Raw genomic sequence first — 27919 nt, 5'->3', positions numbered from 1 at the left:
TGCTGACTGATCCCCCTGTGCCTAATTCTAACCTGCTCCACTCCATTGTCCACCCACCTTCCTAATGAAAACATATGATTTTGTCACTTCCCTGATTAACACAAATAGCTAAAGAAAGAAACAAAAACCTTCAGGGACTCCCTGTTTTCTATAGGATAAATTACAAATGCATGGAGAACACCTGCTAATAAGACCCTCTTTTCCCCAAACTACCTACACCACTTTAGAAACTACATTTCTTGATGCTCTAATAATTTTGCTGGCAAACTAGATTTGTTTGCTCGACCTGTGACTGGAATGGATCCCTCCTCATCTCTGCCCACTCAAAGCCTATCCTTCCTCCAAGGCCCAGCTCAGACCTCCCTTCTTTCATGAAGCCTTCGCAGGTCTAGTGTTCCCACCCATCCCCACCTACTCCCCGTCCCAATCACCCTCTCCTCTCCCCCAGGCCTAACCATAAAGCCATCTCTGTCAAATTGTCTAGACCACACTGTCTAGGTGAGTCCTGGTCCCAATCCACTGCCACACATCACACTGTATGCTTGCAGTCCTGCTCCTGCTCCTACCCTTCCTACATTATAAGCTCCTTCAGGGCAGACATGATGGGTAGGTTTTTTTCACCTTTTTATGTGCAGTCCAAGAGTACATGATAAGTATTTAAATGTTCAGTGAGAAATGAACTGAATGGAGGAGGAAGTCTGAGAAAACATGGAGAGAGAGTAAAATTGGGGTTTATTAATCTGAGCAGACCAAGGTATAGTGCAAGGCCTTAAGATAGAGAACTGAGGCTCAGTCGCATACAGGAGGCTACCCTGGCAGTGGGATAGGAATTACAACGTTAAAGTTCTTTAATCTTTTCTTAATGCTGTTCCGAAATTTCTTCAGTCTCTTCCTCAACTTCTTCCCAAATCCTCTCTTGACCTTTTCAGGCTGTAGAGGGAAGACAAACAGAGCTCCTTAGTCCAGGGCCTCTGGGGGTCCAGCTGAAGAGGGAAGAAAATCCAGCCCTCCCACCCCAGGGGCATAGACTAACTTAGAGCTTCATGAGACTCAGAGTTTGAAGGACCCTCCACAGTCATCTGGTGCAACCTCCCCATGGGAAAGGAGGAAAGAAGAGACACATCCTGACACAGCTGGCAGGGTACAGAGTCAGAAGTCGACCCCAAATCTGCAGCCTTCTACTCTAACAGCAGTGATCCCCCGGCACAGAAAGCTAAATCCTCAGGGGCTTCTTCATGTTCATTTTGAAAATATATTGAAAGTCTTTGCAGGACACCCTCCTCCTGTTTCTGTGCCCAGAAGATGCAAAGGAGAACAAGAAATCCTTATACCACCCCTTCAATGATTCTTTCCTCCAGGGACACCCTGGGAGCAGTTCACATTGACTCTGCTCCTGACATGACCACCCCTGACCTCACAGACCCCACTTCAGAGTGGCTGGCAGGGTCTCTGCCTGCACCCTTAGTCCACTCCACCCTAGTTCTGTTAACCCATTTCATCACTGGGGCCAGAGTTGAGCTCTTGGGGTTACCAAGGTAGCTGGAGTCAGAAGAACTGCTTCAGTTCAGATGTTAGCTAGCACTATGACTTGGGGGAAGTGCACAACATATTTCTGAACTTCAGTTTTGTTTTAAATTGAAGGTGGGGGTGTTTGACTAGATAATTTCTAGGGCTCCCTCCAATTGAAATTCCTCAGACTGATTCTCTGGAAACACATTATCTAGACACTTCCTGTACAATTGGCCTTCTTTACTTCCCCCTCTTTCCCTTGGACTCTGAAATCAGAGATCTCTCTAGCTACAGAGCTGGGATTGGGTGAACTGGATAGGAGACAGGGGAGAGAAATGGTCTGTCTCTGTATCTACATTGCCTCCTGGAACCTGGAGGAAGAAAAGGGAGACTAGGCAGAGACCAAGGTTGGAAAGAGGGAAGAAGGGTCACAGTTGATCCTGGTCCCCTCTAGCTACAGATCAATCCCAGCAGCTTGCAAGGGAGAAGGCATCATGGACCCTTAGTGGAGAATGGAGGTTGGGGCTCTTCTCTCAGACCCCCAAGGAGGATTCATCACTTACCCCATCACAGGAAATATCAACAGAGGGACTGGAGGAATCCAGGTCAACTGTTCCAATGCACTCTTCCACCAGCTGTGAAGGGTGGCAGAGAGAGTTCAGGACTGCCAGTCTGTAATGTCTGTCCCTCACAGGCCAGGACTGACAACAAGCTCAAGCTTTGTCCCCAGCCAGTCCCCTGGGAGAGTTTTTCTGCTTCTCATGTGGGACAAATCACTTTCCTCAGGGCAGCAGAAAAGCAGAGCTCAGAACCCCTCCTGCCCCAAGGAGTGCATATCCCCAGAAAGAGCCTCCTTCAGTCAGAATACCTCCCCAGCCCAGGACACTCTCACCCCATTTTTCTTGAAATCACATTCTTCTGGATTGCGATGTTCACTTTTAGAGCACACAGTCTCTCTGATGGTGAATTTCAGAAGTTGTGGAGCAGTAGGATCGTTGCTCTGGGGAGGAAGGCAGGACACCCTTTTAGAGCTAGGCCCCTATGAGCCCCTCTGGAGCCATCAGTAAGCTAGTTAGTGCTGGAAGGGCCTTAGACACCATCTAGTCTGACCCCATGGATGTCTAGATGAGGCAACTAAGAACTAGGAAAGTTAGGTGACTTGCCCAAGGTCACACTGGCAGCAGGATCAGAACAGGGGCATCCAGAACAGTCATTCCTCCAAACAGAGTCCACTGAGTGACCTGGGGGCATCCCCTGTGCTCAGCTTCCACATTCCTGGTCCTCAGGGAGCACCTCAGGCTGGGAGGGAGACTAAAACCTTCAAAAAGGTAAAAAACCAATACAAATTTAAACCTGCACTGGGCCATATGACTGTTCCAGTAGGGATAAGAGTCCTGTATGTGGAGTCTGAAGACCTGGAATTTGTGTGTATTCTGAGCACTTAGCATTGTTCCTGGGACACAACAAGGCATTCAATCAATCACTAAACATTTATTAAGCACCTACTGTGTGCCAGGCACTCTGCTAAGTGCTAGAGTTCCAGAAAGAGGCAAAAGACAGTCCCTGCCCTCAAGGCGCTTACAATGCAATGAGACAGAGACAGCATGCAAGGGAATACACACAAAGCAAGCCGTGTGCAGGTAAATAGGAAATCATGAAGAACGGGAAAGCACTGGATCCAGAAATGCCTTTTCAGATCTTCTGAGGCCAATAATGCCAATAATAACAGCAAACATCTATACAAATGCATGTGTGCATATTCATACGTGTACATACACACACACATACATACACACACACTTACATTTATGTGCCTCGCTACTACATGCCAGGCAATGCACTAAGTGCTTTACTATTATTATCTCATTAGACCATGACAACAAGTCTAGGAGGTAGAGGCTTTTACTATCTCCACTTCACAGTGGAGGAAACTGAGGCAAGCTGAGGTAAAAGGACTTGCCCAGTCACACAGTTAGTGAGTGTGTGAGAGTGCATTTGAACTCAGGACTCCCTGAATTTGGGGGCCAGTGCTCTATCCACTCTGCCACTTAGCTGCCTGACTTTTTCCACTGTTTCTCAATTTTTCCCCAAATGGAGATCAAGTTTTTCTGGAGTGAAGGGGTCGTGTTAGAGAATCTTGGCAGATGGAGCCCTCCCCCACCATCCCAATGCTACTCACCTCCTGTGATGGCAGATTCAGAACTGAGAGACGAAAGAGGCTTTCTGATTCTGACTTTGTGTTGTATTCCTGAATGAATCTATTCAGCACATCCTGGTATGGCTGGTCCTGGGCATAGCCAAGTGGAGTCATCAGGCTGAGCAGCCCCAGCACCAATAGGAGTACCTGCATGGTTAAGCCCCTCATCCTCTTGGTGCTCAATGCTCTGGGCAGAAAGAAACTGTCTTTTATTTACTGGCTCCTCCCCAGCCTTACACAAGGACAATAGATACCTCCAGCCATTGGCCTCTAACAGTTCCCTGAGGTCTGTGATTTCCTCCATTCTTCTGTCATTGGTCACCTCTTATCCCCAGGGCTAGCAGTCTCCTTCTTCAATTTCATCATACAGCCCTTGACTTAATCAAAAGGAAGGATTGGGCAAAGAGGGGAAGTATGGAGAAAAAGTAGAGGAGGAAGACAGTAAATTTGAGAGGTAGTGGGAAGTGAAGAAATAAATATGTTCCCCATCTCTCTCTGTCTTACAAAGACCTGCAGGGCTGGCAGATGGGTGGATAGGTCAGTCAGCTGCAATATTGGGTTGCCTTTCCAGTTACTCAAGGAACTTTGCAGCAGAGTTAGAGTTGTTGAAACTGACCTCTGTATTTCACTCTGATCCTTCCCATATGCTCAGGCCACAGGTTACTAGTTAGTCAGTTTTCCATGTAGGTCCTCACGTGGCCCTCATTATACCAGAACATGAGTACAATGCATATGTTGATTGACTAGCAAAGATTGCTACTCAACATCTTGTCCCTACTCTGAAACCACCTGATGATCCAGTACTAGCAAAATGAGTCCAGCAGCAGTTGGCCATTTAGGGGTGGCCACCTACCAGTGGGCATGAGACTGAGGTATTACTATCTCTCATTCATTGTTGAAAGAGGTGGCAGAGGAATGTCACATACGACAACTGGAGAAGGAAAGAACTATACCTTGGCTAGTAAATGGAAAAATAGCAAGGAGAAAAGTCCCAGTCCAAATCTGGCAAATAGATTATATTGGACTCCTACCCCAAGATAAAGGACACAAATTTATATGTACTTGTGTTGAGACCAGTTGAGATGTAGCGGTGGCTTGTCCTTGTGAGAATGTGACCCAGAAAATCATCTGTAAAACTCTAGATATTGTAAGTCTTTACTGTGGAACGCAGATTCAAAGTGACAGTGGGTCACATCTGAAAGGTAATGAAATGAAGAGATATTGTATATTAAGCAAAAGAGAATGAATATATCATATTCCATATTATGCACAAACATCTGGCTTAATTGGAAGAAGGAATGGATTACTGAAAGGACAGTTAAGGAAGTTAAGTTCTAATAATTCTTATCAACATCGGAAAGATAATTTGTTCACTGCTTTACTTAATTTGAATACTGGACCACTGGGAGAAAGCACATCTCTAGCCAGAATGATGACTCCAGATCTACCAATTAGAAAACGGGGAGGTGGGGGTGGGAGAGGAGGCAGCCGCGGGGTGTCTGCGGAGTGGCTCCTGGGGGTCCTTCATCGGAAGGCAGCCAAAGTCCTTGAGCTGACACTTCCGTGAACAGGGCAGCGAGTGCGCGGAGAGCGGCTTTGATCGCGATTTGGGGCAGCCTCTGGTGCAGGGGGCAGCGGTGGCAGGAGCAGGAGCGCTCTGGTCCAAGGGACGCATGGACTTCCCAGCAGGCGATTGCCTGACAGTCTCTGCGCAGAATACTGTCAGTGTATCTGCAGAATTCCATCTTGTGTAACAAGTCCTAGAAATAGAACAAGCATATTTAAAAAGAAGAGTTGCCAAGGGCACCAAGAGGTGAAGTCAATAACATTTGTTAAGCATTTACTATGTGTGGGGTACTGTGGTAAGAGCTGGCATTACAGATAGAAGCCAGGGGGATTTTTTCAAGAAGATGAAGAAGAAGCTGGCAGTTCCATCCCTCAAGTTTACATTCTCATGGGGGAAGACAATACATAAACTTGCCTGTAATCAGTATGTGTCAGACCCAAGTCATGGACTCATTGCAAAGGAGCAGCCTACCATATTGAATATAGAAGTGTCCCTGAATTGAGATAGCCTTGACTTCTAGCTATGTCTCTGACACTTGGTAGCTTTTTGACTCTGGGGAAGTGATTTAATTTTTCAGTGTCACAAGTAACTCTCTAAGACCGTAAGTTACACAGGAGTTGTATATCGACATCAGTTAAGGAAATTTGGTAGACCAGGAATTTTCTTCATGGATAAAATCATAGGTTTAGACTGTCTCTGCCCACCCCTTACTCAAAACTCAGGTGCATGCATGCATAAACCACCATACATGATACACATTGTTTTGTTTTATGTAATGTGTTTCTGAAAAGTATGTTCATTAAATGTTTGTAAACTGCACAATTGTACATGTATTATTTGAAGGAGGCATAAAGCTCCTTTCATAAATAATTTTTATGAGTAATTGCCCATTTATTTCTTTTATAATTAAATTTTCATGTTACTTATATCTACATATCTACATGTCAGTGTAGATGCATAGAGAATGCTTAGTAAGCTTGACTGTTTTGATGTCAAAATCTTAAAAGATTATAAAGGGCTACACATCCATATCCATATCCATATATACACACATACACATACGTATACGTATTGTGTAGGTATGGTGCGATATTACTATCATTATTTTTAATTTTATTTCTCTGAAACTCTGTTGAAATCCATTTTCCTTCCTGTCTGCCTGTCTCTCCATCTATCTCCTTGCAAACCAGTATTGTATACAGTGATTTAAGCTAAATTGCTTGTGAGAACCAGTGGTGAGAGATACATTAGACAGTGTTATTTCAAAACGAAGGGGGAAAAATGTGGAAAACTACTTTCTTTTGACCAAAATCACAGAATGTGAGAGATGAAAATGACTTTTCAGAGGTCATCGCATTCAACCTATGCCTCAACAAGAATCCCTCTTTCTTGAGAGGAAAGTCACGCTCTCCTCCCCTTTCTCCAAGTAGCTCTTTACACCTTTTGATAGCTTTGTTAGGCAGGCATTGTGAGGAGGTGATTTTACTCATAACGGAATTGATTTTTTACTTTTTAAATGACTACATATATTTTACATCTCTCCTTTGGTTTTGCTTCATAGAAAAAAAGGAAGGAGCTGATCTTAGATTTAAGGGGAAATTCTAAGAAGTGAAGCTAATTTTCCTTTTTTGGCTAGATTAAGTGAGCTAGATAAGTATCAAAAACTGATATGTGAGTGAAATACAGAAAAAAATCATTGCTAGCTGCTAAGAGAAAAGTTGCTGCGGTTTGGACACGGAACTGTTAATGGAGCTCATTACCTACTTTCATTTTATTCCTCTTGCCTGTGAATGTGAATAATTTGGTGAGTAAAGGACTGAGAATGAGGAAGACCTGGGTTCAAATCCTGTTTCTGAATATTTGTGTGACAGTAGGCTAATCACCTGACCTCTTTGAGCGTAGGAAACTCTTTAAGGCTGTCAGCTACACCGGGTTGCAGACTGGAGGAACTTCTCAAAACACTGAAATCACAGGTCCTTTATATAAGGACATTGTTGGCAATAAGGTGAAGTCTCAAAATTGTATGTCCTAAGTAAAAGTTTGTGAGTCTGTTATAATCCCAGACGTCTAGCTCTAGAATAACTAGACACGTCAATTGATTACTCCCTCCAAAAAAAAATTATAATTTCACTTTAAAATAAAAATTTTTAACCTACTGAAAAGGAAAAAAAGAAAAGAAAACAGCAAAGCCAAAAGATCCCAAATATTGAGTACTGGACTACAAGGCAAGATGTCCCAGCACCATATCCATGAACACCTGCCTAAGCGGGATATGATTTACATTGTTTAGAGGACTTTTTGTTGAATAGAAAAGAAATAAGAAAAATCTCTACTGGAATATGCATGAGAATCTCTAAAAATAATTTTAGACAAATATTACCTGATCAGAATTAGCAGCTCAAGGAACACATGTTGGTTGGAGTAACAGATTCTCACTATCAAGGAGAAATAATTGTGATGTTCCAAAATTTGGGTGAAGAACCTATATAGTTTTGTAAAAATGATAGAATAGTTCAAGTGATCATTACTCCTTGTGAAATAATACCCCCTGCGAAAACTGACCCTCCTTCCACAGTCACTGTCAGAGGAACTGAAGGATTTGGTTCCACTGATAGAATAAAATTGGGAGCTAAAGGATGAGTAAAACAGAAGCCAGATGATATTCCAAAGGTTACAGAGATTATAGCACATGGAAAAGATAATACTGTAACTGCTGTTTATTCAGGACTCAATGATTACCAAATTGTGCCCTTAACTCATATATTTCACTGTGAATAAGGGTATGATAGTGGGTTCATGAACTCCAGAACTATCCTGCATCTCATTATTGTCTCCTTATTCCTTTTGGCTTTTGTCTGCACAACTTATTTGCTAGATTTGACTGCTTCAGGCTTAGTGCCCTGCACTTGTAGATGACTGACAGCTTAACTGATATCATTCTCTGTCTAAGACTGTGATACATCATGCCTGGACCTGGCATCGACCAAGCTCTGGATACTGGCTAAAGAAATGAACCCTTGAATGGGACCTGTCATGGCAGGGACAGTTCTCCATCCAAGCTCAGCAGGAAGTAATTAGAGAAGGATGATACCTTACCCTGTAACAGCAAGGACCCTGACATACACAGGAGGGCCAGCTACACAGGTTCTTAATCTGCTTTTCTAAAAGGAAAACAACTTTTGAGGAGTCAACAATCATTTTAATCAAGCATATGTGTCATTCACTTAATTCAGGGTAAAAATTCAGCACCCTAAACTTCAGAGAAAAGACAAGCAGAGAAATAAAGATTATCCAACAGACAGGGTTTCCAACTGTGTGACTATAAGCAATACATACATCACAGATCAACAGAAAGATCCAACTGTCTGACCATACATACATAGTTAGTTACCAGAGGGAGAAGCACCAACATTTGGGTTTTCAAAGCAAGGGGACTCCGCAGCTGTCCAGGTTCTAGTCTGGCCAAACAAACACTTCCAATGAGTGAGCCCCAAACTAAAACCTCACCTAAGAGTATTTATACACTTTTCAGAACCAGGTGGCATCACAACCCTTGAGAATCAGTGCCTCATCAGAAATTAACAATAGATATGGGCTTCCCATCATCAAGCTTCCCTTAATGGAGAGGCCCATCAGGGTGGAGAAGATCTTTAGCTCTCTAATTAACATTACATACTCCAAGGGATTTTTGGTCTCATTCATTTGAGGGAGAAAGATGGACTGCTTATGCTTAAGCCCCCACCCTAAGGCACTGTTTTGTATGTTTACTTTGTGTTATCCCAGTTATACTGGTGTGAAGTTTTGTTGCTACCATTTACCCCTAAATTCCCATTGGCCTGTATAAAGGACACTAAATGTCTTGGGCCTGAATGTAATGTTAATAGAATAGGAAGATCTTTCCTATCCATTAATAGACCTATGTGATCAGTTTTGAGCTCAGATCCATTTGACTTCTCTGATGGACCCTGAGTCACGTGGAGCCTGAGTCACATGTAGGCCATGATGGGAGGAGCTTGCCAAATGAGTAGAGCAGGAAGTAACCGTGAGGCAGAGCTTGGAGACAGCAAGGCAGAGCTGAGGCAGAGCAGCTAGCATGAGTGAGAGAGGGAGGAATTTTGCCTAGGGGAGTGTTTTTTCTGGGGAGGCCTAAGGGAGGGAAGGCTTGGGGATGTCAGTGCTCCCTGGGTTGGTGATGTGTATAAACTTCCTTCTTACCATGGTAAAATTGGTTTTCCGGTACCTGAATCAATATCTTGGTTTCACCTTTGAGGAAGAAAGTTTGTTATATTCTGTAATTCAACCCTGGAAATACACCTGTGTATTCATGGCAACTGCTGTGAGTATCACATTGGTAATATAGATGGCCAAATGAGGAGACCCTAACCAAGCCCATCCTGGTTTTGCTGCTTAGTAGGGTCTCTCTCTTGGGCCAGTGCCTTCAGTCTCCAACTTTCATCCTTCTGGGTAGTGAGGAAGATAATGTTGACACAAAGGAAATCATCAAATGAAAATAAAATATTATACGGGTGGTATTATAAGACATACTAATATATGCCATTCTGATGGCACTTTAAAAATGTAAGAGTCTTTTCTCACAATGATCTGGTAATATATACAGTGATTTATTGTTTTGATTTGGTGGGGGCAAGGGTGCGGCAGGGGAGCAGTACAGATCTGTGATTTCCTGGATGTAGGGAGTTTCTACTGAAGAATCTCCCTGTACCCATTCAGACAGGCAATTGTTCTGAAGTTTGTGGTCTTGGAGGGTTGCTTACTGCAACTTGTTGAATGTCACAGCATGTCCACTATGTCAGAGCGAGATTGGAATCCAGGCTTCCTAACTCCTTCCTGGGGGTCCTCAATCTACTACCTCCCAGGGCCTCTCCAACTTGGTTATGGAGACACCAATTTATAGATTGGAAACATGAAGTACTGAGCAGTGATGGTGCAGCCTGAGATCACAGAGGTGGGGCTTTTCCTCAGGTTTCTGGCCTGAGTACCAAGGTTTGTTTTGCCATTTCTGTATAAAACCAGGTAGGAGGAGAGATCTCTGAGAGTTGGAGCAGTCAGTGAAGGCAGAGGAAGATGAAGACCTTCTCGTGAAGGCTTCTCATGAGCAACACAAACATTTGAGGGGCCTGAATACACAAGGCACACCCAGGGGACAGTGCAGAGACCAGCAAGGTTGGAGCAGAGGAGGGATCAAGCAGCCTCTTGACTTCTCTAAGGTCTCACTCCCCTTCCTCATGAAGCCTTCCCTCTGAGACTATCCCCAATTTCTCCCACATGTATCTTATTTAACACAGTTCTTAACAAATGATCTCCCACATTAGCCAATGAGTTCCTTCAGAAAAAGGACTGATTTTTGCTTTTCCTCATATCTCCCGTGATTATCATAATATTTGACCCATCATAAACACTTTTTGTTCAAAGTTACTTTATTTTCAATTCAGGGAACAAAGCAAGCTTTTCCATAACAGTTCAACAAAAAAGATGATTGTACATGAACATGCTAATCTATCGTGTACAACTTGCTGTGCTCTCCAAACGTAAAATGTATTAATCTTATGAATTTCTTTTATCCTCTGTTTTTCTTCCCTTCTCCCACCCACCACCATAGAGCTGACTGCCATTGAATTCAAATAGAAATGTGTGAGTGTGAGTATGTGTGTGTGTAAAATTATTCTTTACGTACTTCTATTTATCCATTTTCTATGAATATAGACAGCATCATTCTTTGTATGTCCTTTATTTTGAATTTGTGTATTTATAATAGTATGAATTACTTCGTTGCTCAAAGTCATTCTTCAAACCATCTTGTTACAACTCTACCCAATATTCTCCTGGTTCTGCTCACTTGGTCCTTCATCATTTCACACAAGTCTTTCCATGCCATCTTAAAGTCAATGAGTACATCATTTCCTATAGCACAGAAGTATTCCATCACAACCATACACAACAACCACTTCTGACATTTTCCACTTGATGGGGATCCCTGCACTTTCCAGTTCTTTGCCACCACAAACACCTGCTGTAAACATCCCATTCACATTCAGACTTATAATCACTATTTGTGAGTTTTCCTCCATCTTATTTTTATTCAATATTTTCTCTCTCAGTCTCTCTTCTTACCCTGTCCTTGTTACCTTATCTTCTCCCCCTGTCCTCCCAACCCCCACTTCATCTACCCCTTCCAGAGTCCCCTCCACCCACTATCCCCAATCTCCATCTACCCACCTCTCCAAAAGGCTATATTTTCTTTTCCCCTTCCCTACTAAATCTCAATCCACACCCCCCAAAGTCTACCCTCCACCCTGTCCTGCTGTTTTCCCACCTCTTTACATGTTCAGACCACTTCTATTTCCTTTCAGATGTGTACGTGGTTTCCTCTTCAACCCAGATGACAGAAAGGTTCCAGCTTTACTAATCCTCCACCTCACTGGCTTCTATATTAGTTTTTCCTCTCACACCCCATTTGCTAACGCAATGACTCCCTTTCATGTTTTCCTACTTAATTTTGATTTTTAGGATCACCCCATTATAGACAACTCAGTCACAACTTTTCTTTCAAACTAACATAGGAATGATGGCAGTTTTAAGAATACTGGCAACATTTTCATGTATATAATGAGCAAACACTTTGACCTGCATGATTAATTTATAATTAGTCTTTATTGGTTTCATTATATTTCTTCTTGATCTTTTGTATAGAATTTTCCCAGGAATTCTAGTCTTTTTGTTATAAATACCTGAATGTCTTTAAACTTTTTGAGTGACCTTTTTTTCCCATTCCAGATGATACTCAACTTTCCTAAGTGATTCTTGGATACAACCCCAGCTCTTTTGCTTTTTGAAACATCAAGTTCCAAGACCTACTTTGAGAGTCTCTTAGGGTGGAAGCTGCCAGGTCTTGTGAAATGCTGACTGTATTTCCACAGTATTTCAATTGTCTCTTTCTTCTTTCTTGCAACATTTTCTCTTTAACCAGGAATTTTGAAATCTGGCTATGACTTTCCTGTAAATTTTCCTCTCTAAATCTCTTTCAAGTGGTGAATGGTAAATTTTTTTTTTCTATTTCTGCTTTACACTCTTGTTCTAGAACTTCAGGGCAGTTTTTTTGGCCATGACATCCAGGTCCTCTGACCATTCTTATATTATCTTTCCTCACTCTGGTGACTAGTCAACTGTTTTTCTAATGAGATACTTCAGGTTCTCTTCTATTTTTTTCTACGTTTGTGCATTTCTTTGTGCATTATGTCATTCAATTCCTCTTGCTTGATTCTAGTTTTCCAAGAGTTCTTTTATTCCTTAAGATTTTGGACTTCTTTTTCCAATTGCTTAATTTTCTTCTCATAATTGTCATGAATTGCTTTTATTTTTTTTTCATATTTTTTCTTGATCTCTCTTGCTTGATATTAAAATTCCTTTTTAAGTTCTTTCATGAACTCTTTTTGGGCTTTGATATTATTTTTTGGGGGTATGAGTGACTTTTCATTTACCTCATTATTTTCCTCTCAATATGAACATAGAACCTATTTTATATCAAAGTAGGCATCAATAGGATCTTTTTCCTTTTCTTACTCATTTTTTTTAAATTTTAGCAGCTTATTATTACTCTAGAGAGCAGTCTGTGAAGATGGTAGAATAAGACAGAAATTTCCAGGCATTCCAGATTTCCTGCACAAACTGACAGAAAATCATCTTGAAATGAATGTAAAGCAGCAGAAATGAAGGGGTGAAGCAGCTGTCCTGAGACACATGGAGAGGACCTTAGGAGGAACAGGACCTCCAGGGGCCTGAGGGAAGTGTAGACACCTCCAGGCCAACTTCAGTGACTGGACAAACAGGCCTAGAGCAGCTCTGTGGGGAAGGGGACTCAGTCTCAGGAAATCTCATCTCAATTTCCACTTCAGAGTCTCAGGTGCTTTGACCTCAGAAACTTTGACCTCACAAACTTTCACCTAAAGACCAGCAGAAGCTGAGTGGGAAAAGTTCAAAAGACTGGCTATTTGCAGAAGCCAGGGCTGGTGGTGCTGACCAGAGTGATCCAGGGCTGAGGTTGTAGAGGTGGGAAGGAGCTCACAGCCTTTAGTGAGTGTGGTAATTCAAGGAATAAGAACATTTTGGGTACAATGTGGCTGGGGGCCATAACTCTGGCTTAGGGGAGGACAGGAACCCAGACAGAATTCAAGAAACAACTGTAAGGAAGACCTGAAGCCTAAGGCGAAATGCCCAAAACTAGCAATTCAAACTTAAAAATAAGCTACTAACAGTAACATAGTACATACTTAATAAATGCTGATTAAATGTCCCTGTGGGTAGTGGGAAGAACATTAGGCTGAGACATACAGAAGGCCTAGGATCAAGTCTTGACTTGAGGAGATTAAGTGAGGTAATCTGTGTATATAATCATACATACATGCATGCATAGATATATGTGTGAATATACATTAATATGCACATACAGACAGACACACACATATATATGCTTGTATATATACATATATAAACATGTCAAAAGCATACTACCTTAATTGGATCTAAAAGGCGTAATGTTTCCAGATAGTTTGTGTTTGCCCTTTGTTACCGAAGAAGACTATGCCATCAGAGAAATGATGACATGATTTACACATGCCTTTGTTTTGACTGAGGGAGGGCCGTGCAGGTCACCAGCCTCACTTCTCCTCCTCAGCCATCTGAATCCAGTCACCAGATATTCATCAGGATGACTGGAGATGACCCAGGATGCACTGAGAGACCTTGGTGTCTTTAGGCCAAGGTCTATTGAGGTACTCACTTAAGGTGAGGTAATGCCCATTCATGGAATAGGCCTGTTCAAGAAGTAGCAAGGGCATGGCCCCTTTAATGATGTAAAGAAAAGAAAGACTTGAGGCTGGGAGGGAACCAGCAACACTTACCCCTGATAATCACTCTGAAACCAGGAGGGTCCAGAAGAGAGCCTTTAGGCAGAGGACAGGGCCCCCATTGTATCTGAGCTTCACAGAGCAGGAGACTCAAGGTTCAAGGAAGGAAAGGGAAGAGGAGGGAAGGGGAGGGAAGGGGAAGGTAGAAAATGGAAAGGAGGGAGACTAGCCAGTATAACCCAAGTCAACTGGCCATCTTTTGGATATTCAAATTTGCCTTCCTGTGGAGAGGAGAAGGAAGGGGAGGGGGAGACAGACAGGAGAGGAGGAGCTCAGTCTATTGTAAAGGTTAGGATAATAACACCACCTAACATTTCTATAGTATTTTAAGACTTAAGGACTATGGCTCAGTAACCCTCTGAGGCAGATGGAGCAAGGGTTATTATTCCGCTTTTGATGATTAATTGAATGAATGTAGAAGAGATCTGCATCAGAGGAAGAAATATATGGATTAATTGGGGATTGCCTCTAAGTCCCAAAAGAATTCTAATGTGGGAGCTGGAGTCCCTCCCACATCTTTGATTCTGAATCTATAACTCTCCAGCCTGGTTGAACTCAGATGGCATCCCTGGTTGTGGAAAAACAAAGAAATGAGCAGCTGTGAAAACTCATTCATAATCTCTTCCTATTTCACCAGTGACCTATTATTGGTCAAACCAAAGTCATTTGCTACAAATAATTACAAGGGGCTTCATGAGAAGTATGACTAAAGCATTTCCCATCTCAATCTCAGTTGCAATCTATTTCTACAACAGAAAACAACATCTCCTTCGGTCATCTTTGATACTGTGTGAGACAGCAAGACCCCCTACTCAAACTGACTACTCAGAGGCATCTCCAAGTGTTAACAGAAAGTTCCTTTATTCCATTCTTGCCAGAACTGGGGCAGTCCCTCCACCAGGTAGTCTGGAGCAGGGAAGCTGAAGCATAAAGGCAGAGCAGTGATATATATAGACCTTAACGTGGAAACCCCCTCCCACCACTGACCATTGTTCTCATTGGCTGAGAATGTGGTCTTACATTCTGGGCGGGAAATATAACCAATCCCATCTTAAGTTTGGATCGAATTTTCTTGCTCCCTGTCCATTACAAAACCCACGAAAATACATGTCAGTATATGCAAATAAAGCATTGAGAGTATATGCAAATGAAATATTGAGAGTTTATGAAAATGAGGTGGACATGTGCGAGGACTGCCAACTGGTGATGCACATGCAAATTAGTCATTGAAGAGTTAGTGAGTTTTATCCAATCATTGATCCTCATACAGTACATAGCTTATATCCTTATATGGGAATCGCCTGACTCTGAAGGCATTGTAACCTGAGCCTTTTGGTCTCCTTTACACCTAGGAGAAGAATCCACATTCCTGAGAAGTCGTCACTGAATCTGTCCCCATTCAGTACCATCCATCTGTCACTCATTACCTTGCTCAATGCCCTTAACACCAGGGCCCTGTGGCATATTGTCTAGGCTTACAGCTAAAAACCAGCTTGGCCTCCACACTATCTTTCATCCATCCTTGGACCCCACACTTGACAACTTGGAAAAGTCACAAAAGAAGAATGCATTGTCAACTATAGATGATTTAAAACACAATATATCAGCACTGACTTTGTTTCATCCCCAAATTAGAAGTAATTACTTCTAATTACTCCCTCCTCCCATTTGCCCTCCCTTCTATCATTCCCACCCCACTCATCCCCTTCTCCCCTACTTTTCTGTGTGTAAGAAATTTTCATACCAAATTGAGTGTGCATGTTATTCCCTTCTTAAGGCAAATGTGATGAGAGTAAGCTTCACTTTTTCCCTCTTACCTCCCCACTTTCCCCCTCCATTGAAAAAGCTTTTTCTTGCCTCTTTTATGAGAGATAATTTATCTCATTCCATTTCTCCCTTTCTCCTCCTAATACATTCATTTCACCTCTTAATTTTATTTTCTTAGATATCATCCCATTCTATTCAACTCATTCTGTGCCTTCTATCTATATGTACACAATCCCTCCAACTACTCAAATACTGAGAAAAGTTTCAAGAGTTACAAATATTATCTTTCCATGTAGGAATGTAAACAGTTCAACTTTAGTTTATATTTGCATGCTTCTCTTGATTCTTGTATTTGAAAGTCAAATTTTCTATTCAACTCTGGTCTTTTCATCAAGAATGCTTGAAAGTCCTCTATTTCACTGAATGACCATTTCTTCCCCTGAAGTATTATACTCAGTTTTGTGGATAGGTGATTCATGGTTTTAATCTTAGTTCCTGTGTCTTCTTTCTGGTTGCTTGCAGCAATAATTTCTCCTTGACCCGGGAACTCTGGAATTTGGCTACAATATTCTCAGGAGTTTTTCTTTTCAGGAGGTGATCTGTGGATTATTTCAATATTTATTTACTCTCTGGTTCTAGAATATCAGGGTAGTTGTCCTTGATAATTTCATGAAAGATGATGTCTATGCTCTTTTCTTGATCATGGCTTTTAGGTAGTCCCATAATTTTAAAATTGTCTCTCCTGGATCTGTTTTCCTGGTCAGTTGTTTTTCCAATGAAATATTTCACATTTTCTTCTACTTTTTCATTCTTTTGGTTTTGTTTTGTAATTTCTTGATTTCTGATATAGTCATTAGCTTCCATCTGCTCCATTCTCATTTTTAAAGACCTCTTTTCTTCAGTGAGTTTTTGAACCTCCTTTTTTCCGTATGGTTAATTCTGCTTTTTTAAGCATTCTTCTCCTCTTTGGCTTTTGAAACCTCTTTGTCATCCGAGTTAGTCTATTTTTAAAGGTGTTCTCTTTTTTTGAACTTTAAAGAAATTTTCTTTTTACTTTATGCTAACACAGCAAGGATGTGAAAAAAAAACAGAATGCAGTGGGACTTAGCTTTTCTAGAAATGTTCTTCTTTTATCTCTATGTAGAAATGCATCTAGTTATAATGCTGATGAGGAACATGGTGACTCATATGGGTTTCAGCAAGTCACAGGGGCTGGGACTTCTCATGGGTGGGATTTTTTATGCCCTTAGGTGACAATCAGTTCCTCAAATTGCTTTGATTTTTTTCCTTTTTTTTTTTTTTTTTTTTTTATAAAAATGGAAATCCTGTTGCAGGAGGGAAGGAAGAGAAATAAGTCTAATCTATATTGTGAGAAAATGCTGGTAGATATTATCAGAGTGTCATAGGATTTCATAATGGAAATACCTTAAGTAATCTTGGAGCCCAGTTTCCTCATTTTACAAGAAAATCAAACTACAGAGAGGTTAGGTGATTGGCCAAGGTCACACAAGCTAAGGTGAATGATCAGGATGTGAGTCTAGGTCCTCTATCTAGACACTCATGATCTTTTTCACGCAAATTCTTACTCAGATCTCCTGACTTCAAATGCAGTACATTTCCTCCCGCATTGCCTCGTTCTTCAAATTAGAATGAAAACCAATGATTTCTGATTTGGCTTTCTTTTTAGTTTTGACCTCATTCATTTCTGATTAAATTTCACAGATTCCCTTTCATTTTTATAAGCAATTTATCCAGTTCCTAAAGCATTCATAGTCCATTGCCAGGAACCTTGCTTGCCTTCAGTTGCTTGTCCAAGATGAAAATTTTGAAAGCCAAAACTAATAACAAAGAATTTAACTGAATCCCCCATAGCAAATAAAATTCACATCATACCATTTCTGTTATCAGCCTTTGGTGCTCCTTAGGACGTAAACATAGGATCTCATGTCATCTTCCTTATTGGGATGAGAATTGGTTTATTCTTCTAGTCATAGTTTCTAGTAATAAAATTTGAGTCCTGAAGAAAAAATACATGTCAGAAAGGATTTCCTTGTCATTTAATAATGAGATAAACAAGATCATTTTTGTAAGCCCTCCTTCCTAATAATAATAATATATTATTTCATTCTATGCTCACAACAAGCAATAAACACTATCATTTTATCCATTTTATTTATCAGGAAACTGAGGCTGAGAGAAATGAAACACTTTAGTGTGATCACATAGTTTGCAAGTGTCAGAGACAGGATTTGAAATCAGGTTCTGATGACTTCCAGTCCGATATCTCATCCACTTTATCACACTGTTCTCTAACAAGACAAGAACTACTTGAGTGGTTCATATTTATTTTGTTGTTCAGTTGTGTCTTACTCTTCCTGACCCCATTTGGGGTTTTCTTGGCAGAGATACTAGAGCAGTTTGCCATTTCCTTCTCCAGCTCGTTTTACTGATGAGGAAACCAAGGCAAAATGGGGTTAAGTAACTTGCCCAGGGTCACATAGCTGGGAAGTGTCTGAGGCCAGATTTGAACTCAGAAAGATGAGTCTTTCTGACTGCAGATCCAGCACTCTATCCACTGTGCCAACTAGCTGCCCTAGTGGGAGACTATCAGAACTTATTTAGTGAAGGAGTAACATAATCATACCTGAACTGTAGGAAAACCACTTTGGCAGCTCTGTGGAAGATGGAGTGCAGAGGGTAAAGAGCTGCCACAAAGAGACCAGTTAGTAGCTATGTGGGCAAGGCATGGAACCTATCTGAGCCTCAGTTCCCTTATCTGTAAAAATGGAACAAAATCTCCACTGCCTGCCTTAGAGAGCTGTAGTACGCAAAGGTGCTCTAAAGCATAAGCTTCATAAAAATTATTGTTTAAATTAACATTATTATCGAAGCAAGGAGTGTCATGTGGCTCACAGGAAAGCCAAGAATGAACATCTCTAGCATCTTCTTCCCCCTTCCACTTCTTAAAAGGATGTTAATATTACTATTATGATTAATTGTTATTGTTATCAATACTAATAGTTATGATTCAAGGCTCTGACTCTCCAATAGTCTCAATTTGTCTCTCCATCTCACCCCTCCCCCACCCCAAAATGTCAAACATTCTAATTACCCCTACCACCGATCTGTCCTCCCTTTGAACATCCCTCTCTTCCCTTATCCCCATCTTCTCTTTTGTCCTGTAGGGCAAGATAAATTCCCATACTCCATTACCAGTATTTCTTCTTTCCCAGCTGTATTCAAGAACAATACTTAACAGTTGTTCCTAAAACTCTAAGTTCCAACTTCTCTTCCTTCCTCCCTCCCCACCCATCACCATTGGGAAGGCAAGCAATTCAATATAGGCTATATATGTGTAGTTTTGCAAATGACTTCCATAATAGTCATGTTCTGTAAGACTAACTATATTTCCCTCCATCCTATCCTGCCCTCCATTTCTTCTTTCTCTCTTTTGACCTTGTCCCTCCCCAAGAGTGTTGACTTTCAATTGCTCCCTCCTCCCATTGCCCTCCCTTCCATCATCCCCCCGACCCTGCTTAACCACTCTCTCCCAATTTCCCAAATTGTAAGATAGGTTTTCATACCCAAATGAGGGTGCATTTTATTCCTTCCTTGAGTCAAATGTGATGAGAGTAAGCTTCACATTTTCCTTCTCACCTCTCCCCCCTTTCATTCTACTGAAAAGTCTTTTTCTTACCTTTTATGAGAGATAATTTGCCCCATTCCATTTCTCCCTTTCTTGTCCCAATATATTCCTCTCTAACCCCTTAATTTTATTTTTATGCATATGATGCCTTACTATTCAACTCACCCTGTGCTCTCTGTCTCTCTCTCTATATATATGCGTGTGTGTGCACGTGTGTGTCTGTGTGTATAATCCCATCAACTACATAGATACTGAAAAAAGTTTCAAGAGTTATAAATACTGTCTTTCCATGTAAGAATGTAAGCAGTTCAGCTTTAGAAAGTCCTTTATGATTTCTCTTTCCTATTTACTTTTTCATGCTTCTCTTGATTCTTGTGTCTGAAAGTCAACTTTTCTTTTCACCCCTGGTCTTTTCATCAAGAATGCTTTAAAGTCCTCTATTTCATTGAAAGATCATTTTTCCCCCAGAAGAATTATACTCAATTTTGCTGGGTAGGTGATTCTTGGTTTTAGTCCTAGTTCCTTTGGCTTCTGGAATATCCTGCTCCAAATCCTTTGATCCCTTAATGTAGAAGCTGCTAGATCTTGTGTTATCCTGATTGTATTTCCACAATACTAAAGTTGTTTCTTTCTAGCTGCTTGCAATATTTTCTCCTTGACCTGGTAATTCTGAAATTTGGCTACAATGTTCCTAGGAGTTTCTCTTTTTGGATCTCTTTCAGAAGGTGATTGGTGGATTCTTTCAATATTTATTTTGCCCTCTGGTTCTAGAGTATCTGGGCAGTTTTCCTTGATAATTTCATGAAAGATGTTGTCTAGGCTCTTTTTTTGATCATAGCATTCAGGTAGTTCCATAATTTTTAAATTGTCTCTCCTGGATCTATTTTCCAGGTCAGTTGTTTTTCCAGTGAGATATTTCACATTATGTTCCATTTTTTTTCATTCTTTTGATTTTGTTTTGTGATTTCTTGGTTTCTCATAAACTCATTAGCCTTCATCTGTTCCATTCTAATTTTGAAAGAACTATTTTCTTCAGTGAGCTTTTGAACCTCCTTTTCCATTTGGCTAATTCTGCTTTTGAAAGCATTCTTCTCCTCATTGGCTTTTTGACCCTCTTTTGCCAATTGAGTTAGCCTATTTTTCAAGGTGTTATTTTCTTCAGCACTTTTTGGGTCTCCTTTAGCAGGGTGTTTACTTGTTTTTCATGCATTGCTTGCATGTCTCTTATTGTTCTTCCCAGTTTTTCCTCCACCTCTCTAACTTGATTTTCAAAATCCTCTTTGAGCTCTTCCATGGCCTGAGCCCATTGAGTGGACTGGGATACAGAAGCCTTGACTTCTGTGTCTTTCCCTGATGGTAAGCATTGTTCTTCCTCATCTGAAAGGATGGGAGAAGATACCTGTTCACCAAGAAAGTAACCTTCTATAGTCTTCTTTTTTTCCCCTTTTTTGGGCATTTTCCCAACCAGTTACTTGACTTTTGGGTCCTTTCTCAAGAGTAGGGTATACTACGGGGATCTGTAAGATCTCAAGTCCTCCAGTGTAACACAATCAAGCATGTACCCTGGTCTGGGAGCAACCAGAAACTTTTGTGCCCAGAATTTATGAGTAGTAGTTTCCTTTCCACAACCACCTGGCCTCCAGTTCCACCAAGTCAGCACTGGGGGCTGACATTCAGATAAGTTGCTCAATTCCCCCAGGGCCTTTAGGCAGGGGCAGGGCAGCCATTCAGTGTGAGATAAAGATCAGCTGCTCAATTCCCCCAGGAGCATTAGGTAGGGGCAGGGCTGCCACACAGGGATGAGGTAAGGATCTGTTGCTCAGTTCCCCCAAGGGGCTTTATGATTCAAAAATGGATGCAGCTTGCTGTGGGAGCTACTGCAGCCCCCTGTGGCCTCTGCCACTGCTGCCTGAGGCTGGAGCTATAGAAAGACCCTGCTCCCTCCTTGGCCAGCTGAAAAAACCCTCTCACTGACCTTTGGTGCCTGTGGGTTGAGGGATCAGCCAACCACCTATTGCAGTGGAGTTTTCCATCCCTGAGGCCTGCTGGGGTCCTCCTCTGGGCACTGTGCCTAGCAGCGAAGGCTGGGCTGGGCTCTGCTCAACGTCAGGTGTGACAGACCTTTCCCATCAGCCTTTCAGGTCCCTCTGGGCTGGAAGTCTCCTCCACTCCCTTGTTCTGTGGCTTCTGCTGCTCTAGAATTTGTTGAGAGTCTTTCTTGACAGGTATTTTATGGGATGTGGGTGAAGAGCTAGTATAGGTGCATCTTTCTACTCTGCCATCTTGGCTCCGCCCCCAAGGTGTTCTTTTCTTCAGCATATTTTGGGGTCTCCTTTAACAAGCTGTTGACTCAGTTTTCATGATTTTCTTGCTCTCTCTCGTTTCTCTTATCAATTATTCCTCCACCTCTCTTACTTGATTTTCAAAATTCTTTTTGAGCTCTTCCATGGCCTGAGATCATTGCATAGATTTTTTGGAGGTTTCCAATGCAGAAGCCTTGACTTTTATGCCTTCCTCTAATGGTATGCTTTGTTCTTCCTTATTTGAAAGGATGGAAGAAAATACCTGTTCACCAAGAATGTAACCTTCTATAGTCTTATTTTTTTCCCCTTTTTGGCACACTTTTGCAGGTATTTACCCAAATTTCGAGTCCTTTGTCAAGTCGATTGTATATTATAGAGACCTGTAAGTTCTCAGTTCCTCTAAGGTGGCACAATCAAGAAAGAGGAGTTTACTCCTTTCCTGGCCTACACTCTGTTCAAGGAGAAATTACAAGAATTTTTGCAGAGGATCTGTGAGTAGAATTCCCACTCCACCAGCTCTACCAGTCCTGTGCTGCTTCTCACCCCAGGACCAACACTCAGGACTGAGATGCAGATCAGTTGTTCAGTTCCCCCAGGATCTTTAGGCCAAGGGATCCTAGAATGAATGCTGTTGCAGCAGTGACCACTGCCACAATGGTGCCAGGACTAGGCTGTGCTCCTTTCTCAACCAGGTAAAATCTCTCACTGACCTTTGAAGCTGTCTTTGGTGTTTGTAGGTTGAGAAATCTGGGAACCACAGCAGCTACCCACGATTACATACCCTGAAGCCTGCTCCAGTTCTGTCCATGCCATGCAGTGTGGCCAAGGCTGGGTTGCACTCCACTCACAGCCCAGTGTGATAGACCTTTCCTGTCAGTTTTTAGGGCTGTCTTGGTCTGGAAATCTCTTTTAATCTGTTGTTTTGTGGCTTCTGTTGCTTTAGAATTTGTTGTGAATCATTTTTTATTGATATTTTATGGGTTATGCAGGTAGAGCTAGAGCAGGTCTGTCTTTCTACTCTGCTATCTTGGTTCCCTCCCCTCTAACCTTAGGAATCTTAAAGCCAAGGCAAAGTCAGTTGGGGGTGGGTGCAATTGAGATTAAAAAATAGTCTATCCCAGGTTCAGATGTGCCCCACAAACTGAAATAATAGATGATGGTGATGGTGCACACACCTCCAGTCCCCAAGAGGATGTGACAACGATGTGCTGGTGGGGATAACTTGAAGCTGAGGTGCTCTGGGAGTGCTCAGGGAGAAGGGATCTAGAACAGTGAGACACTGGAAAAGGCCCAGATGAGGGCAGAGGGATAAGCTGGAGAACTGCCACAGTGACTAATCATGCCTCCTGAAATTCATTCTCTGGACAAAACCCCCACCATTCTCTCCTACTTATAGCTCTTTCTGGACTCTTTTGTCAGGCTACAACTGGCCATACATTCACAGCCATTCATTCCCTTGATGCTATTAAAGAAAAGGAAGTAGATATTGAGACTCCCTGGAATTTGAGTTGACTCTCTCTAGAGGTGAGAGTGAGAGAATGTGTGAAAACTTGGGAGTTTTGTGACTGTGTGCCTGTTTTGAAGTCTGGAGTAGGGAGAGAGGGTTTCAAACTCAAAGAACTGGCAATGAGTAAAGACTAGGGCAAGTGAGGGGGTTGCCATCCTAGTCTGTATGTGGAGCCCTGACGATCTGAGAGCCATTGGGACCTAGTGTGATATTGGTTTGAGGAAACAGGCATAAGAGAACTGGATCTGATTTCACTTCTTTGTAGTACAATTCTTTCTTCTTCAAAGGGATGCCTTCCTTTCCCCTTTTGCCACATACACTGCAGATGGCTTGTTTAGAAGAATCAGTGGATCGGGTTTTATAAAGTGAACTAAGTCTCAGTAGGTAGCTCATTCCCAGGGTAATGGAGCCAACTTTCACTCTGCCTTCTCCACCATGAGCCTCATCCAGTCAGTTACAAAATCTGGTCATTTCTCCCTCCTGTCCTGTCCACTTCACCTTTCCCAGCCAACCCCACTTCTCCATTTCTCTAACTACCAGCCCAGAGCAAGCCCTCATCACTTTTTACCTACTGCAATAGCCTCCTGACTGATCCCCCTGTGCATAATCCTAATCTTTTCCACTCCATTGTCCGTACAACTTCCCAATGAAATTATCCTCCTAAGGAAAAGATATAACCTTGTCACTTCCCTGCTTAAAATAAATAGAGAAACAAACAAAAATCTTCACAGAAGTCATATTGTTTACAGAGTAAATTGCAAACTCGGGAGAAAAGTTTGATATTTAAGAATGTCTTGGCCTCCCCTACCAGTCGATAAAGTCCATCCCTTAATGCTCTAAGTATTTTGCTGGCAAACTACATTTCTTGCTGCTCCATTGCCTTATCTCCACCTGCCCAAAGAGAGTTCCCTGTGCCAAGAATGGATCCCTTCTCATCCCTGCCCATTGAATGTCTTCTCTTCTGCCAAGGCCTAGCTCAGACTCCCTTTTTCCATGAAGGCTTCAGAGGTCTATTGTGCCCCACCCCCAGCCTAGGTCTAACCATAAAGTGATCTCTCTCAGATTGCCTAGATCACTGCGTTTGGGTGTTTCCTGGTCCCAACCCACTGCCACATGTTCCACTGTGTGCTTCTGCTTCTGCTCCCACTTCCACTACACCCAGATTACAAATCTTTTTCCTTTTTTTTATGTGCAGTCTAAGAGTACATGCTGAGTACTTAAATGAGAAAACATGTAAGTAGAGAGAATAAAACTGGAGTTTATTAATCTGAGATGAGCAAAGGAGAGGGCAAGGCCTGAAACAGAAACTGATGCTCAGTCTCACATAGGAGTCTCACCTCTAAATGGGATAGGAAATGGAATGTTCCTGCATCCTTTCTAAATGTACCTCCTCCCAATCTCTCCAAATCCTACGGAAAAATCCTCTTCTCTTGATCTTTTCAGGCTGCAGATGGAAGACAGAGCTCCTTAGTCAAGGGCTTCCAGGTGTCAGGTTGTAGAGGGAAGAAAATCTGCCCCACTCAGGGGCATAACTTAGAGCTTCATAAGACTCAGTGTTTGGAAGGTCCTACACCATAGCCTGATACAACCTCACCATGAGAAAGGAGGGAACATGAGACAGATCATGACACAGCTGGCAGGTGACAGACCCCGGACTCAACCCCAAATCTGCAGCCTTCTACTCTAAATGCAGCGTTCCCCCAGCACAGACAGCTAGTTTCAGGGGCTTCTTCATGTTCATATTGAAAAAGATTAAAAGTCTTGCCAGGACACATTCCTCCTCTTTCTGTGCTCAGGAGATGAAGAGGAAAACACGAAATCCGTACCCCTTCTAAACTTCTACCCTCTGGCTGCTATGGTGATGGCATAGCTTACCGAGAGGAGCAAGTCTTATGCCTGGCCAGCAGGCTGCTCCTCCTCCTGTGGAGCTCACGAGTAAAAGAATGAGGTGGGAGAGCGGGTCATGAAGCAACTCCGATTTATTCAAGCAAGCACTCTGATTATATAGTCTCTGCCAGCTAGCCCAGTGAACCATGGTAACACACACAAACAAACCTGAAGCTATAGAAATGAACACAAGCTGGAACTATAGTGACAAAAACAAACCAGGGGTGGGGCCGTCCCTTCCAGCGCCATCTTGTTCACCCTTCCCTGCACCGGACTCAGTTTACCTGATGTCCGTCAGTGTGGCGTCCCAGATGGTATGGTGGTCAGCGCCCCTTTCAACTCCCCCTTTTTGTTTAAGACCTGATGACCTTCACGGGTTTATACATCTCTCAGCTTGAATTGATTTTCAGTAAGCATCTTCATTGTATCTGTTACAGTTCGTAAGGCACATTTGAGACATGCTGGTATGAGACATATAACAATCAAGATAACAATACCTCTTGACAACAATGGACCTAGCCAATCAATGACGTGGAATGACCAAAAGCTGCATCATGTCTGAAACAAAATTTTCAGGTATTAACTTTTTTGTCCCTTGAGTATTTATATCCAATGCCAATTTTTCCAACAGTTTCATTTCACTAGAAACGTTGGTGAGTGTTAAACCATGCAACTGAGGTCTTATTTCTTCCCAATTAAATTCAGTATCGTTGTACAATTTGTTCATCATGCAAAAATGACGATATCTGTAATCACATCTTAGAGCCAATTGTGTTTCTATGGCCTGAAGTTCATCCCCAATAGCTATTACATCATTTTTTAACATTAGAATGGCCTGATAGAATTCGTGATCCATCCTCAATTGTTCCCTAAATCCCATTGAGACATTATTTGTACAAACACCAAGGATAGCCCTTCACCAGTCCTGTGAAGTTGAAATGTCTACTAATGTCCAAAGGCCCAATACTGGTCCTCGGCCTGGCTCACTCTTAGAAGCAGTAAGATGCAGCTGACTAATTTCATGGCTCAGGCGTTGTAGTTTCTTCTTCTTTCTCTGGCAGAATCCCTGTGATTTCTTCCTGGTGCTGTACGACCCGTAGTCTTTTCACTGGTACCCACATCTCCTTGTCTCCTGTAAAGATACAAGCATAAGCCTTGCCCCAAGTTAGTATGGTATGTGTTCTAGCAGTCAGTCTGAGCTGACCATGTATTTCCTGGCAGACGTAAGACCGCACTCATTGAATTTTAAAAATTGATTGTGTAAAGTGCCAATTTTAATTCATCATGTGCCTTGGACCTGGGTCCCAAAGCTCCCCCTTTTTGTTTTTGGACATATTGTTTTCTGGTGCGGTTCGCACGTTCTACTATGGCTTGTCCTGTGGGGTTATAGGGGATCCCAGTCACATGAGAGATTGCGAATTCTGAAAGAAATTTTTGGAAGGCTGAAGCAGTGTATGCTGGGCCATTATCAATTTTTAATAGTCGTGGGACGCTATGGGCAGCAAAACGTTGAAGCATATGACTACACACATCCTTTAATGCCTCTCCGGTGCGTAGAGTAGCCATGATGAAACCGGAGAAAGTGTCTATAGACACATGGACATATTTAAGCCTCCCAAATGAAGCTATGTGAGTCACATCCATTTGCCAGATATCATTAGGATATGATCCCTTAGGATTGTACACTCTGCATGGCATCGGTGGTTGGAAAGGAATGCATGCTATGCATGATTTTACAATCTTTTGGGCCTCTTTCTTAGTAAGTTTATATAAATGTCTTAATGATTTTGCTGATATATGAAAGTTATTGCGAGCCTGCTGAGCTCCCTCAGTGGTTTCTAGGTATACACCTCCTGACACTACTCGATCCACAACCTCATTTCCTTCTGCTAGAGGCCCTGGTAGATTGGAGTGTGATCTTGTATGTAAAATGTGGAATGGGAACATATGTCCTCTTATGGTGTTTTGCACTTCTGCTAGCAACTGTCCAATTTCTAATTGAGTTGATATGCAGGCAGTCTCTAGGTCTGGTATAAGTGTGGCTACATATCTACTGTCAGTAATGACATTGTTAGGCTCATCAATTTCTAAAGCCTTCCAGACCGCAAATAGTTCGTTCTTTTGGGTGGATGAGAAAGGAGTATTATATACCTGCAACCATTTATCTTGATATACGTATGTGGCTGCTCTATTTAATTTCGTGGCATCAGTAAATACATTCTTTCCTATAACCGGAGTGTTCTGGTGTTTCTCAGCCCATGTCCATGGTGTTTCCTGGTATATGCTTAGAGCCTTCTTTATGTTCCCTGTTTTGAAGTTTTGATTAATAATGACTTGCCATTCTGGGTATGCTGTACAGCATTTCTCTCCTTGTTCTTTAGTGTATCTACAGTAGATGGCATCAGAATCTCTTCCTATCAGTTTCCTCACTCTCTGAATTACGTTGTAAACCACTTGTGCAACTAGTACACAGTAAGGGACAAAAGACCTGTTGTGTACTCTCTTCAAGTGTATCCACTCTAATAACCCTTCCTCTATCATTTGTAATGTCATTTCTAAGATTCCAATGTTATCATGCGCTCCTAAGATATCATCCATATAATGGAGTATCA

At 42.0% G+C, this 27919-nt stretch overlaps 2 protein-coding genes across 4 annotated transcripts in view; both read right to left on the bottom strand.

Moving 5' to 3' along the window:
• Positions 1–715: 715 nt before the first annotated feature.
• On the bottom strand, positions 716–3907 carry LOC140533887 (antimicrobial protein CAP18-like). Its single transcript, XM_072654234.1, has 4 exons — positions 3689–3907; positions 2402–2509; positions 2073–2144; positions 716–930 (listed from the first exon to the last, which is right to left on the bottom strand). Exons 1-4 carry the CDS (start codon positions 3872–3874, stop codon positions 808–810), a joined length of 489 nt encoding a protein of 162 aa, XP_072510335.1. The 5' UTR covers positions 3875–3907; the 3' UTR covers positions 716–807.
• A 6786-nt stretch (positions 3908–10693) lies between these two features.
• Positions 10694–27919, bottom strand: part of LOC140533854 (antibacterial peptide PMAP-36-like) — a 54262-nt gene continuing 37036 nt past the window's right edge. For 2 of the 3 annotated variants that reach the window (XM_072654178.1, XM_072654192.1), the window contains one exon: positions 25382–26439. Coding sequence is in view for 2 of the 3 variants with exons in the window: in XM_072654192.1 (XP_072510293.1) it covers positions 26413–26439 (27 nt within the window). In the remaining variant the exon portion in view is untranslated. Of the gene's footprint in view, positions 11196–17857; positions 17982–25381; positions 26440–27919 lie in introns of those variants that run through there. The other variant, XM_072654187.1, reaches the window with a different exon arrangement.

Source organism: Notamacropus eugenii, chromosome 1, assembly GCF_028372415.1.
Source record: "Notamacropus eugenii isolate mMacEug1 chromosome 1, mMacEug1.pri_v2, whole genome shotgun sequence".
Taxonomy (NCBI): domain Eukaryota; kingdom Metazoa; phylum Chordata; class Mammalia; order Diprotodontia; family Macropodidae; genus Notamacropus; species Notamacropus eugenii.
Note: the sequence above shows the minus strand (reverse complement) of the source record. Positions and strands in the feature narration are given on the sequence as shown.